We start from the raw sequence: 15072 nt of genomic DNA on the forward strand, positions 1-15072 counted from the left end.
ACCATTTTAACATGAACATCATGAAACTTCTGGCATACTTACTGAGCGTAAGGGAGGGATCGCTGTGTCACCAGGACCATATCAGAGAAAGGGATTCGAACGGTAAGTTCTTACAAAAATCCCTTTTTCTCTTTCAATGGTCCTGGTGACACAGCTCAACACTGGGACGTTCCAGAGCCGGTCCTTTGGGAGGGTACGCTCAGGTCTGCAGCTCTCAGCACTGCTCGCCCGAATGATGCGTCCTCCGACGCGAACTCATGGAATCTATAGAATTTGGCAAATGTGTGAACAGATGACCAAGTGGCAGCTCTGCAAACCTGCTCAGCTGTGGCCCCATGTCGAACCGCCCAAGAGGTGGCGACTGACCTGGTGGTATGCGCATTTATTTTGGCCGGTACCGGTCTACCCACCTTGGTGTATGCAAAGGCTATCACAGACCGCAACCACCTAGCAATAGTCTGCTTAGATGCAGGCCAACCAATTTTGTGTACGTCATACAATACCAACAATGTGTCAGTTTTCCTGACACTCTTCATTCTGTCCACATATATGCGTAAAGCACGCACAACATCCAAAGTTCTCAACTTGTCCCTTTTCTTAGAACCCTCTGGGGGTTGAAACACAGGTAGAACTATCTCCTGATTTAAATGGAAGGTAGATACCACCTTCGGTAAAAACTGAGGCACTGTTCTCAAAACAGCCCTGTCATCATGAAAAATTAAGAAGGGAGATTTACATGACAAGGCTCCCAACTCTGAAACTCTTTTAGCAGATGCTACTGCTAACAAAAACACTAGCTTCCACGTGAGAAACTTAAAGTCAGCCGACCTTAAAGGTTCAAATGGTGCCTTCTGAAGGCATTCCAAAACCAGTGATAGATCCCAAGGTGCTACTGGTTGCTTGTATGGAGGTTTCAACCTGGATACTCCTTGTAAAAAGGTTTGAATTTCCGGCAAAATGGCTATCTTTTTCTGGAAATAGATGGACAAGGCCGAAATCTGCACCTTCAGTGACTGAAGGCTTAGCCCCGATGAAAAACCATCTTGTAAAAATTCCATCATTCTTGATAGCTTAAAATGAGATGTATGAGCCTTTCTTCTCTCACACCATCGAATGTAAGTCTTCCAGACTCTATAATAATTTGCCGAAGATACAGCTTTTCTGGCTTTTATCATCGTCTGTACTACTGCCTCAGAAAACCCTTTCCTTTTCAAAATGGTGGTTTCAATAGCCAGGCCGTCAAAATCAATCGATCGGAATCCAGGTGATTGAATGGGCCTTGTCTTAGAAGGTCTGGTCTCAGAGGTAGACGCCATGAGTCCACAGACAACCTCTGAAGCCTCGAGTACCAGGACCTCCTTGGCCAATCTGGGGCCACTAAGATCACTGGAACCTTCTGCCCCTGTATTTTCTTCAGAAGTCTCGGTAACATTGGTACTGGTGGGAATGCATAAAGGAGATCTCCCTGCCAGTGAATAGTCATGGCATCCACTGCCTCCGCTAGTGGATCCCTCGTTCTGGCATAGAACCTGGGCACTTGACGGTTGACCCTGGATGCCATCAGGTCCACATCCGGGATTCCCCACATCGAGGTGATCTGGTGAAACACCTGAGGGTGTAAGCTCCATTCCCCTTCCTTGAGCTCCTCCCTGCTCAGGAAGTCGGCTTCTATGTTCTCTATTCCTGGAATGAATATAGCCGATACAGCTGGAACATTCTGTTCCGCCCATAGGAAGATTCTGGACACCTCCCACATGGCCAATTTGCTGCGTGTACCTCCCTGGTGATTCAGATACGCCACAGCTGTGGCATTGTCGGTCTGAATCCTCAAAGGGAGGTTCTGTAACCTGTCTCCCGCCAAGGAAATCACTTTCCAGACAGCTCTCAGCTCCAAGATGTTGATTGGTAACGCTGATTCCTCTGCCGTCCACAGGCCCTAAAGCCTGAGATCCAGGACTACTGCCCCCCAGCCCCTGAGACTGGCGTCGGTAGTTACTACCAACCAGTCCCAGGTCTGTAATGACCGACCCCACTGAAGGGAATCTACTTCTGTCCACCATTTCAAGGATTCCTGAGTGTCCGAAGACAGCACTATCATCTCGGATTTCATGGTCAAAGTGTTTCCTGACCAGGCTGACAAAATGTTCCATTGAAACCTCCGAGAGTGGAACCTGGCAAATTGAAGCGTCTCGATTGACGCCACCATTTTCCCCAGGAGCTTGAGGCACCTCCATACTGAAATGCTCTGAGCCCTGAGAATCTCCTGGACTAGGGTGACCAGATCCCTGGCCTTTATCTCCGGGAGGAAAACCCGATGAAGATGGGTGTCCAGTATGACTCCCAAGAATTGGAGTCTTTGTGACGGTACCAACTGAGATTTTTGCAAATTTAAAATCCAGCCGTGAGCCTGCAAAAAACTGATGGCCTCTGCCAAGTGACTCTGCAGCATGGCTGCTGACTCCGCTTTGAACAGGAGATCGTCCAAATAGGGTATTACTGTGATTCCCCTGAGCCTCAGCACCGCCGCCATCACTGACATTATCTTTGTGAATACCCTTGGCGCGGTTGCTAGCCCAAAGGGTAACGCCCGGAATTGTAAATGCAGGTCTCCTATGGCAAACCTCAACAAGGTCTGATGCTCCGGGTGTATAGGGACGTGCAGATATGCGTCCTGGACATCCATGGACGCCAAAAATTCTCCCTGGTCCAGACTCAGGAGTACTGACCGTAGGGACTCCATTTTGAAATGGTCTACCCATAAATGAACATTTAGAGACTTCAAATTTAGTATTGGTCTGAAAGACCCGTCTGGTTTGGGCACCAGGAACAGCGTGGAGTAAAAGCCTTTCTTCCACTCTGTCTTGGGGACTAGTGTAACCACCCCTTTTTCCAAAAGGGAGTGCGCTGCTCTCACAAGAGCTGTACGCAGCCGTGCCTCCTTTGGTAAGGATGTGGGAATGAACCTCTTCGGAGGTGGCCCTCTGAAAGGGATTTTGTAACCCTGTGTTATAATATCTAACACCCAGGCATCCTGGCCTAGAGAAGCCCAAGCGTCCCTGAAGAGTGCGAGACGCCCGCCCACTTTTGTCACTGTCGGGCGAAGCCCCTGACAGTCATGCAGAGGGTTTGTCCTCTCCTTTATTGGCAGACTTCTTGTGAAAAGAGCCAAATTTTGACTTTTGTGTCTTGCCTCTAGAGGACTGAAACCTTCCCCTGAAAGACTGTCCTCGAAAGGACGCACCACCTCTAGGGGAGGGCCGAAAGGACGGCTTAAAAGCAGAAAATCTGGACGTCTGCTTTGCTGAGGAGGCCGGCAGGAATGTACTTTTGCCGCCTGTGGCCTGTTTTATAATCTCCTCTAATTCGGTACCAAAGAGTACCTTTCCTTTGAAGGCTAATGTTTCCAGAGCCTTCTTGGACTCATTGTCTGCTTCCCAGGCTTTAAGCCAAAGCACTCTCCTGGCATTAATGGAGACTGTGGACACTCTGGTTGCCATTTTAATAGCTTCCTCCTCTGCTTCAACTGCATATTCTGCCGCTGCCTTAATCTTTTCTGCAAGCAGTAATGCACCAGGGTCAGCCTGCAGCATGGTGCATAATTCACCAGCCCACTCTATCATGGCCTTAGAAACCCAGGCTGAAGCAATAAGGGGTCGTAAGGTAAACCCCACCCCTTCAAAGATAGCTTTGAGGTTTCCCTCCAGCTTTTTATCCACAGAATCTTTAAAAGCTGCACCGCCTTGTACTGGTAATACAGTAGCCTTGGACAAACGTGCCACTGAAGCGTCCACAACTGGGACCTTTTCCCAGAGCTCCGCATGAGACTCTGGCATGGGGTACAGACTAAGGAATCGTTTAGGCATCTGAAGCCTCTTATCAGGAGTTTTCCAAGCCCCTTCTAACAATTCCTGTAACCCCTCATCTGAAGGAAAAGTAACAGCCTCCTTCCGCTGTCGCTTAAAAACACCTTTAACAGGAGTCTTATCCTCCACAGTCAGCTTTAAAGCCTGCTTCACAGCTACAATGAGATCCTCTATACCAGCAGCAGAGTTCTCTTCCAAATCATCACCCTGATCCCAGGGGATGTCAGTATACTCTCCTTCCTCTTCATCTACCACAGTAGTTAAAGCATAAGACCTTCTAGGGGTCCCTGCCACATCATCCATTTTGTCCAGCATTTCACTGAACCTGTTAATCCCTTTTGCAGTATCCTGCATCACCTGGATCAGTGCAGGATCTGCCTGGGTAAGAGGCAAGGAGCCAGACGACTGCTGAGATGATGGCATAGGTCTCTGTGATTCTACCAGCCCATCACTCTGCCTGTCCAAAAGCTGCACCAAAGCGTTTACTGACCTGCCTAGGGCCCTGGCCCACGCAGGTTCCATCTGCTCTGCCCTATGGGGATCACTGCCCATGGGTCTCACATCAGCGCAAGTAATACATAAGCCCCCCTTGGCCATCTGCTCAGGGACAAACTTTTGTGTGCAAACATTGCACGCGCTCAGTGCACTAAGGGCTCCCTCCCCCAAAACCACAGCCTGATGCTCAGACATGATGCAAGTGATAAATGTATATCTATCAGTATACACAGTGCAAACAATGTACAAGCGTTTATACAGAGCAATGCACCCAGTCACTTATCTGTCTGTTGGTTTCAACTGCGGGGAAGCGATGCCCAGGAAATCCAAGTCACTCTGCCAGGATCAGTAAGCCAGCTCAGCTCCGCTGCAAGCGTTCTGAAAGGCGCCAAAGTCAGAGTGAAGGAAGAGACCACAGGTCCCTGCTGCTGCGGGGTCCGTGACCTTTTGGCGCCAACCACCCCCAGCAAGCCGCTCCTTAGGTAGGATTTCCTAGTTCCAGTGTCTCCCCCTCAAATGGGGATCACTTGGAACATGCCTGTCACAACGCTGCTGTCCTCTCATCTAGGAGCTCAGCGTGTAAGCTCCGCATAAAATGGCCGCCGCCATCACGGAGCGCCTGTCCCCCATGATCCCCACCTAAACGTGGAGCCGGTTTCAGGGTACTCCGGAGCCCAGGCAGCCTTTTAGAAAAGGCTATAAGCGCTGCACAGGGAGACCAGACAGTGTCTCCCCTGTGCACAGTGAGCTGACAGGACGCGCTTCTGTCAGCTCCTGCTGCGCAAGCAGTGTGAGGATTCACTATGAGAATCCTCACACTGTGCCTACCTAGCTAGGGTAAAAGTTAATAAAATAATAAAAATCCCCTAACTACTCTAATTCTTCGGCTGCTCCTGCAGCCCTTTAGAATAGCACCCACTCCAGTGGGCACCTAACACGAACTGAAGAGTCCAGGGATGCAGTAGGGGAGGAGCCTACCCTCTAAAACTTTAGGATAGGTGCCTGGCTCCTTCGGACCCTCCTACATCCCAGTGTTGAGCTGTGTCACCAGGACCATTGAAAGAGAAATAGGAACTTTGTATCTCAAACAAATCACATTGCTATACGGGGGGAGAAAATGCATTTTCTGCGCTGGGTAAATAAGTCTGCTTTTGCATGTATCCCACAAATAATGTACAGCTTAATATTTGCACAGCTTTTAAGATTTCAGTTTAACACTCCCCACCCTAATCTAACTCTCTCTATGCACATTTCATCTGGGTTTGCCCAGTTGTTTGCTTTTCTTACAAATATGAACTTTTGAAATACATATAGAGATGCTATGCAAATGGTATGGAAATATACATATGAGGTTTACATGGAGACTATAAAATTGGTGTGGAGTATGAAGAATATGGTTCACTCGCAAACTCTCTGATGGACAAAACCATATACACTGCATGTGGGGCTGATGTAGCATGTGCAAAGAGAGTTACATTTGGGTGTTTTATTGTTTATGTGCAGGGTAAATACTGGCTGCTTTATTTTTACACTGCAATATAGATATCCGTTTGAAGTACAAACCCCACCCAAATCTAACTCTCTCTGCACATGTGACATCACCCCTCCTGCAGTGCATATGGTTTTGTCCAGCAGAGAATGATTGTGCCTTTCCGAGTGAACCAGAATAACTCCCATAGTTTGTAATACCGAGTTACTTGTTTTTGTGTGCATTGTGGTTGGCTAAGACACACACCGTGTTTTTTCCCAAAGATAAGATGCTATCTTCTGATCATCTGTGCTCCGGCTGCCATCCAAAATTGTGCTGTCTACTGGAAGGGTGAGTTCTTTGTCTGGTCCAGCATCAGCCTGAGGAGGCTTATTGTTTTCTACAAACACAGGAAAATAAGTGGACAACAATCAGAAAATAATAAATCCATTCTGTCTTTTAAACTGAAGCGTCACTATGAGTCTTACCAGGCTGTACAATTACCGTCACCTCGCTAGTAGACTGCTGGCCTGCAGAGTCTGTCACTGTCAGCTGGAATGTGTAGTCTCCTTCTTGAAGAGCTGACAGCTGAAGAGTTGATGTTCTGACTCCCTGCAAGAAGCCGTTTTTTTCTTAATTAGGATTTGGTAGAGAAAATGGTACTGATCATAGCCTCTTCATCTTTAAAGGCAATAGGAATCTTGGGCGTACATATTTTTCCATGAATAGGTCATATTTTGTGATTAAAACCACAAGCAAGTTTCACAAGGGGGATAGTTCCCAGTCAGCAGATGCACAGTATGTGCTTAAAGCAGCTAGAAATGTGATATATTTTAGGAAAAACAGGTGTCATGTAGAAATACGTGTCAGACGTACGGGTCATTGTAATGCAAGAAAACTATTATTTGTGTATATACCATATATGTACTTCTAGTTCTTGTGTAGGGGACTGAAGCAAATTACATTTAGATACTTCTGACAATATCTTCATATATTTAGTAAGTACGTACCTCAAGTTTAGCATTTTTTTTTTTTAAACAAATGAAGAGGAAAAGGAATACATTTGGGGACGGAAAACCAAATGATAGGTTACGCTTGGAAACAGATCTGAATGCATCTATCTGCAAACCGTACATGTGCCATTGTGAACATAAGCCCTGTTGTGAATTTTTGAAGGACAGATCTAGGACATTTCTCGCTGTCCATTAAATGGGCATTTCAACTAAGCAGTAACTGGGTATCCATACAGAAGAGATCCACCTCATAGGGGTGTCGTGTTGGGGTGTGTAGTCAGAGTTAGACTATATGCATGCATATGTCATATCCATATTCATGTACATGCCAAAGGGGATGCTTATGTCAGTGTGATCTAAAAAAGAATAGGTGTAAGTGGTGAATCTATAATGGGGTAGGTGTAATTGGTGCATCTAGCATGGGGTAGGTGTAAAGGCCCCCATACACTAGGGCGACTTGTCCTTAGGACAAGTCGCCCCCGACTTCCCCCTGAGCTTCCCCGGCTGCTCCCCGGGGGAGCTTGATTAGATTGGCACTTGATGTGCCATTTTTTACATGTGATAAATCGTCTCGATTTATCACATGTAAAAAACCCGGGGAGCAGGGGGGGGGGGGGGGGGCAACAGAGGTGGGAGCTGGTGGGAGCAGGGGGGCTGGGGACGCTGCGGGGGGACACGTCTGTGTCCCCCGCTGCGAGGCGGTAGAGGGAGCAGGGGGGGCTGGGGACGCTGCGGGGGACACAGGCGGCATAGAGCCGGGCAGGGGGAGCCGGCGGGAGCTGTCAGTGCTAGAAAAAAAAAGCCTATACAATGAATGGGCAGCCTGTGATTGGCTGAGCGCTCTCTCAGCAATTGCTGACTGGCTGAGAGAGCGCTCAGCCAATCACAGGCCACCCATGCATTGTATGGGCTTTTTTTTTTTTATTCAATACTGACAGCTCCCGCCGGCTCCCCCTGCCCGGCTCTATGCCGCCTGTGTCCCCCGCAGCGTCCCCAGCCCCCCCTGCTCCCTCTACCGCCTTGCAGCCCCACTAGGTCCCAAGTCGGGTGGTCGGACGTGCAGCAGGTCCGACCACCCGACGCAGATCCGATGCGCACGGGACCGCGCATCGGATCTGAGGGGACATCAAAACTAGACGATTTTGGTCCGATTTCGGCCAGATCCGACTGATCTGGCTGAAATCGGACCAAAATCGGCTAGTGTATGGGGGCCTTAAGCAGTTCATCTAGCATGGGGTAGGTATAAGCAGTGCATCTAGCATGGGGTAGGTGTAAGCAGTGCATCTAGCATGGGGTAGGTGTAAGCAGTGCATCTAGCATGGGGTAGGTGTAAGCAGTGCATCTAGCATGGGGTAGGTGTAAGCAGTGCATCTAGCATGGGGTAGGTGTAAGCAGTGCATCTAGCATGGGGTAGGTGTAAGCAGTGCATCTAGCATGGGGTAGGTGTAAGCAGTGCATCTAGCATGGGGTAGGTGTAAGCAATGCATCTAGCATGGGGTAGGTGTAAGCAATGCATCTAGCATGGGGTAGGTGTAAGCAATGCATCTAGCATGGGGTAGGTGTAAGCAATGCATCTAGCATGGGGTAGGTGTAAGCAATGCATCTAGCATGGGGTAGGTGTAAGCAATGCATCTAGCATGGGGTAGGTGTAAGCAGTAGAATCTAGAATGTGGTAGGTGTAAGCAATGCATCTAGCATGCATACCTCCCAACAGTCCCGATTTTAGCGGGACAGTCCCGCTGTCCCACCCGCGGGCGGCAGTGTCCCGCGGTGTGGGGGGGCTGTTGGGAGTCCCCCCTGTCAGCTGCTAAGCAGCGGGGAATAAACGCTGTGCACATGCGCACAGCGTCTATTCCCGCAGCCAGGGGGCTGGGGGCATGGCTAGAGGCTCACAGAGCCTCTGGGTCATGCCCCCATAGCGGCAAAATGGGGGCGTGGCCTCACGGGAGAGCCGCGAGTATAGGCCACGCCCCCCGAAAATTTTGCAGCAGCGTCCCGCCTCCTAAACTAGCAAAGTTGGGAGGTATGAGCATGGGGTAGGTGTAAGCAGTGCATCTAGCATGGGGTAGGTGTGAGGGCAAATATAATGATGAAAGCTGCTCTAGTGTGAAGTATTGTTGTATTGACACTGTGTTTGCAATCCATCATCATCCATAGTGTGACTGTATTCAGACCAGCCTGCTTCCCAGAATCAGGCCGTATGTGTTTCTAGGAGTGTGTAGATATGAACTGACTCACTCACAATGTACCACACAGAGGTCTTTTTATTTGCCTTTTTTTTAGAAGAAATAAATTGTATATTGAATCTAATGCATATGAATATCTCCTGAGTATGTTACATTGTTTAATATTTTCAAAATGTAAATATTCAGATAAAAGACTATTAAAAAAAAACTGTTTCCTTTCTGGGGCACGTTCCTGATGGCAATACTTGTTACAATCGGTATTAATATTTAATATGGAGAAGAATGTGCTCGCTAGACTGCACACATATCATTCCAATAAGCAGAAAATCCCTATCTGAGATGAAGCTATGGCCAGTTGCCTAAACAAGGCCCAATCAAATCTGATTGCAAATCACATTTTTTCTCAAATAGACTAAACTGTGCACTGCAGGTGGGGCAGATGTAACATGTGAATAGAGAGGTAGATTTGGGCATAGTTGCCGATTTATGTTTTTGCTGGTGGGTGCTCAAGCCAAAAATATAGGGGAGTGGCTTCCTGGGAAAGGGGCACAGCCACAAAATAATACTGATTTATATTACAGTTGTCTCAAATATTCAAATTATGGCAACAGTGCAAAATACATAAAGGGTGCAGTGGGACACCCGCTGCTGAGCAGGTGCATGCTCATCAATTTCCGTGGGTGCTTGGGCCCTCAAGCACCCAAAGAATCGGCACCTATGGATTTGGGTGGGGTGTGTTCAAACGGAAATCTAATTTGCAGTCTAAAAATAAAGCAGCCAGTATTTATCTTGACCAGAAACAAAATACCTCACCCAAATGTAAAGGATGTACAAAGGGCCGATTTGTCCTAGGGACAAGTCGGACCAGTTTGCCAGGAGCCCCTAGGCAGCTCCCCGGGAGGCTCACATGCACTTGATGTGCCATGTTTACATGCAATAAATCGCATGTGATTTATTGCATGTAATACTCCCCGGGAGCTGCTACGGCGGTGGGGGAGTCTGGCGCTATATAAATAACGAACTATTAAAATGACTGCAGTATAAAACTCAAAGATTTATCTCACCTGCATTTCCATGACTTTTCCTTTGCTGCTAGGACTCAAGGACCATTCATAGCTGACAATACCATGATCATCTGTACTTAGATTTCCATACAAGATGATAGAGTTTTTGGGCAGTGTGATGACTTGGTTTGCTCCTGCGTTTGCCACAGGAGGGTAATCGACAGCTTTGTTTACTGTCAGGTTAGCAGTTGTAGAATTTTTGGCACCATCAGAGTCTACAACAGTCAACCTGTAAAAAAATAATCCACACACAGATGAGAAGCGAAAACTGAAAAGAATCAGTGTTTTTCTGCTACCATTGAAACTACAGAATTTAACAGATGTACAAAGAGAATTTCATGGGTGTTGTAATATGGTTATTATAGACCTGTAACTAAAATGTATTATTATTATTATTATTATTATTATTCCATACCTCCCAACATGACCCTCTCCTGGAGGGACACAATGCTCTTTCCTTTTAATTTAGGATTACCATCACCTGTGGTGAAACACCTTTCTTATTATTTAACCTGTCCAGAACAGGTGACGGCAATCATAAATTAAGAGGAAAGTCCAGGAGTAGAGTAGTGTGTCCCTCCTGGCATGGGTCATGTTGGGAGGTATGTTATTATTATATGTCAGGCAATTCCATAGATAATGTAATAGACTAGGAATGCCCTTGTGTAACTAGAAAACTTTCAGATGCTAATCCCATGCATTGTTAACAACACCCTCCTTCGTCTGTCCAGTACAGACAGGGGCGGACCTTGCATATAGCTTCTGTAACTATTATATTGATAATGACAGAAATAATGTCTCAAACTGAAAATAAAGCATAGAACAAAATAAAATCATAAGTTCTCAGAGTCGGTCCACAGGACCCCACACAGTGCATGTTTTCCAGGTCTCCTCACAGAATCACAGGTGAAATAATTAGCTCCACCTGTGGATCTTTTGAAATGTGTCAGTGAGTAGTGAGTGCAGCTGTCGGGTGACCTGGAAAACGAGAACTGTGTGGGGTCCTGAGGACCGAGTTTGAGAACCACCGAAATAAACTATTTGAGATATTTATATATATATATATATATATATATATATATATATATATATATATATATATAAATAAAATAATCAGAAACTTTTTTTTTTAAACAAAATTGAATCTAAATGTTTAACTTCTCAAAGTATATACATTTTACAGACATAAATGCTGAGCACCCTTTCTACAATGGACACAAATTATTGCTCCGGAATTTATTTTTAACACTGTTGCAGAAGTACCCACAAATGTATTGCACTTGTACTGTAGGTTGCTTTGCTTTCACCCTTCTGTCCAGTTCACCGTTAACCATCTCAGGGTGTGTGTCTTACCACCTTCTTCTTTTCTCAAAGATAGTTCTGACATACTGTAACCTGGAAGTACGTTTTGGGCCATTATCTTTAGTGCAGGATGAACCCATGATCAAGGGTGGTGCATGGTGCTGCTAAATGCCACAGCAGCAATTTTCAGAGAGTGCCAGTCCCCAATGTGGGATCCACATAATTTCACCCCTGTGGCACCATGATTGCCAATTGGTGCCTCAGGGGTGAAATTACTATCACGCCAAGCCCAATATTTAAAAGGACAATTGTTTCAATAGCAAAAGATGGGGTGTTTTGCAATTACTGCAGAAGCATTGCCCTTTTAACTTTGGCCTTAAACATGTCAAGGAACTGTCTATTTACCAAAGCCAAACTTTAGTGAATAGAACCCACATACTAAGGGGTATATTTGCTAAAGGTTCAAAAATTAAAAAAGGTGATGTTGCCTATAGCAACCAATCAGATTATGTCTATCATTTTTTAGGATTCAAAAGAGAAATGATAGACATATTCTGATTGGTTGGTATGGGCAACAGCACCTCTTCTTTTATTAAAACCTTTAGTAAATTTACCCAAAAGGATCCTTTTGCCAACTCCATTGCATACTTAAACCCTCTATGAGGAACCATTTGTATTCATCAAACCATAGGACACCGGTCTTGTGTTCAGATGGCCACTGGGTGCTTCATGGCCAAAGCAAGCCAATTTTTCATTGCTGCAGAATAGCTTAACACTGGGGTACCCAACCCTAGTCCTCGAGAGCTACCAACAGTGCATGTTTTGCAGGTCTCCTCACAGAATCACAAGTGAGCTAATTAGCTCCATCTGTGTATCTTTTAAAATGTGTCAGTGATTAATGAGTGCAGGTGTGCAGCAGCTAGGTTGTCTGGAAAATGTGAACTGTTGGTAGCTCTCGAGGGCTAGGGTTGGCTACCACTGGCTTAACACAAAAAAGGGAACAAGCATAAAAATAAACTTTACTTTTTAACCTCGAGTCTAGCAGTTTACAGCTTATCTTTGCACCACCATACATATACAGATTAAGAAGATTCAGGAGAAATTTGAGGAAGAATTACTTCACAGAAAGAGTAGTAGATAAGTGGAATAGCCTCCCATCAGAGGTGGTAGAGGCAAATACAGTAGTACAATTAAAATGCTTGGGATAGGCATATTGATATCCTTACAAAGAAATAAGGATCAAATATGTTTTGAGGTAACATGTTTAAAAAAGGGGCAGACTGGATGGACCAAGTGGTTCTTATCTGCCATCAAATTCTATGTTTCTACAGTAAATAAATGCAGACACAAATAAATAGAAGGTTATAGTGCTTTACCAGAATATTTCAGTATCAAATTAAAGACATTTTGATTTTTCCTGTGTACAACTGTATGCCTAAATATTGGGCAGCACAATTGGAATAATGAGGATTACTGCCTACAGTACCAGTCCTGAGATTATTTTACTATAAAAACATGCTTTGAATTACTGGCTAAAAATGCTACTTATACTCTGCTGAGAACTCGGAGCATTGCAACTAAGTTGCTACTAATATACTGTACTAAAGAAGCTAAGGACACAAAGTTCTTCCTTTATGTAGCTGCATGCTTTGCTACTGATTTCTTCTTATGAAGCTGAAAAGAGCTCTAAAGTCTGGCTTATCTAGTTGGTGTATCTTGATGTATTAATATTTGGGTACTTGTGTAGTTTCATGGCGCCGTGCTACTTCCGGGTTCTACGCTCGCCACAAACTATGTTAAAAAAAGTAACTTAACTCCATGCCAACATGGATAGTTCATACCCCCACTATCCATGTTGGCATGGAGTTGATTTTAAATAGCGTGGCGTGCGTAGCGAGCCACCGAGCCCGCAGCGTGGGCGAGCGAAGCGAGCATACTGGCGCCGTGAAACAACACAAGTACCTAATATTTTAAATGTCTTAATACAGGGATTTATATTTTGCCTTTTTAATAAAAAAATAAAAATTAAGTACATTGGGTCAAATCCGAAAAATGCTGCTCTTTTTCTCTTTTGTGAGTATTGCATGTTTCTAGCAAAGGGTTGGAGTAAAAAAAGACAAAAGCTCTCTAAATGTATTATTAAACCATAAGGGGGAGTCGCCATCAGTGTCCCTCCGATCATAGTAGGAGTGAGAGTGTCTCCAAATAAGTAAGGTCTGCCTAAGTACAGGGGGAAGGCCAACAGGGGGAGCACCAGACAGAAAGCATTGCACTGGGGTCAGTTATGGGCTCACCTGTTCAATAATAAAACCTAGAAATTGGAAGTTCCCCATCCCCCAATCCAATCATAATATGTTCAGATCAGATCAGTTGAGTAGCGAAATAGTACATACATAGATTAGGGAGACCCAGACCCCCATCAAATTTAGCCCTAACCGGTGTTTATTAACGCCACCCTGGGGGTTTTCCCACCCCAGATAAATGAGGAGAAAATACTCTCTATTTTTGCGAAAACTTTCTTCGGGATATAGATGGGGGAGTGTTGCAGTAAGTATAGATATTTGGGTTGTATAACCATTTTAAGGAGGTTGATACCGCCAGTTAGAGTAAGGGTACATTTTTTTCAAATATGAACCCTCCTATGGAGGTCCAGTGTGACCACTTCTATATTTTGTTTTGTATAAGCTGAAACATTGGTAGTAATCCAGACTCCAACATATTTAAAGCAAAGGGTCCTATGAAACAAGGATGTAGTTGGTAAATTGGTAGGAATAGGACCAGCTTTGGGAAAAATGCTAGACTTGTCCCAATTAATCAACAGACACAAGAAGGTGCCAATTGAATTAACTGTCTCAAGCAAAGCTGTCAAAGAGGGGCCAGCATCTTTTAAAAAAAGAAGCATGTCATCTGCATATAATGCAATGACATCAGTACAATCATTTATTGGGATGCCCTCAATGCCTGGGTGGTTTCTGATCATGCAGGACAGTGGCTCAATTGCCAAGGTGAGTAAGACCAGTGAGAGTGGTCAACCCTGTCTAGAACCTTGGCCCAGTGGGAAGTGGGTTGTAATGCATATAACCGTTAATAAATAGCCTAGCCCTAGGAGAGGAGTATAGTAACTGAATCCATCATATAAAGCGTGGACCAAATGCAAATTTGTGCAATACTTTCCACAAGTAGGACCACTCCACCGAGTCTATGGCCTTGGCAGCGTCCAAGGACACCACCAGTGCATTACTGCCTCCGACCCAGCTGTATCCTCCCGTTACAAATGGCAGAACAATCTGCACAAATTTTGGATAGTCAACCTACCGGGCAGGAACCATGTAGAATAGTTGTTATAACAGAATTTAGTCGCATTGCAAGAATCTTTTGCAGAATTTTAATATCAGTTGCCAGTAGTGAGATTGGGTGATAAGAGTCAGGGACATTGGGATCTTTACCCGGCTTCGGAAGCATTATTACAATAGCTTCCATCATTGAGGGAGGCAAACTACCACCCTCAAACAAGATATTAAATAAATGTACCGTATATACTCGAGTATAAGTCGACCCGAATATAAGCCGAGGCACCTATTGACTCAAGTGGGACCCTCACTCGAGTATAAGCCGAGGGGGTCTTTTTTAGCATATAAAATGTTCTGAAAAAGTAGGCTTATACTCGAGTATATATGGTAA

The 15072-nt window shown here is 45.3% G+C and overlaps 1 protein-coding gene across 2 annotated transcripts in view; it reads right to left on the reverse strand.

Moving 5' to 3' along the window:
• Positions 1–15072, reverse strand: part of KIAA0319L (KIAA0319 like) — a 133544-nt gene that overhangs the window by 32873 nt on the left and 85599 nt on the right. For both annotated transcript variants that reach the window (XM_083173490.1, XM_083173491.1), the window contains 3 exons: positions 10090–10318; positions 6315–6438; positions 6094–6226 (listed from right to left, as the gene is read on the reverse strand). In XM_083173490.1, the coding sequence (XP_083029616.1) occupies positions 6094–6226; positions 6315–6438; positions 10090–10318 (486 nt within the window). The remainder of the gene's footprint in view (positions 1–6093; positions 6227–6314; positions 6439–10089; positions 10319–15072) is intronic.

This window comes from Crinia signifera, chromosome 2 (assembly GCF_055691185.1).
Source record: "Crinia signifera chromosome 2, ASM5569118v1, whole genome shotgun sequence".
Classification (NCBI taxonomy): domain Eukaryota; kingdom Metazoa; phylum Chordata; class Amphibia; order Anura; family Myobatrachidae; genus Crinia; species Crinia signifera.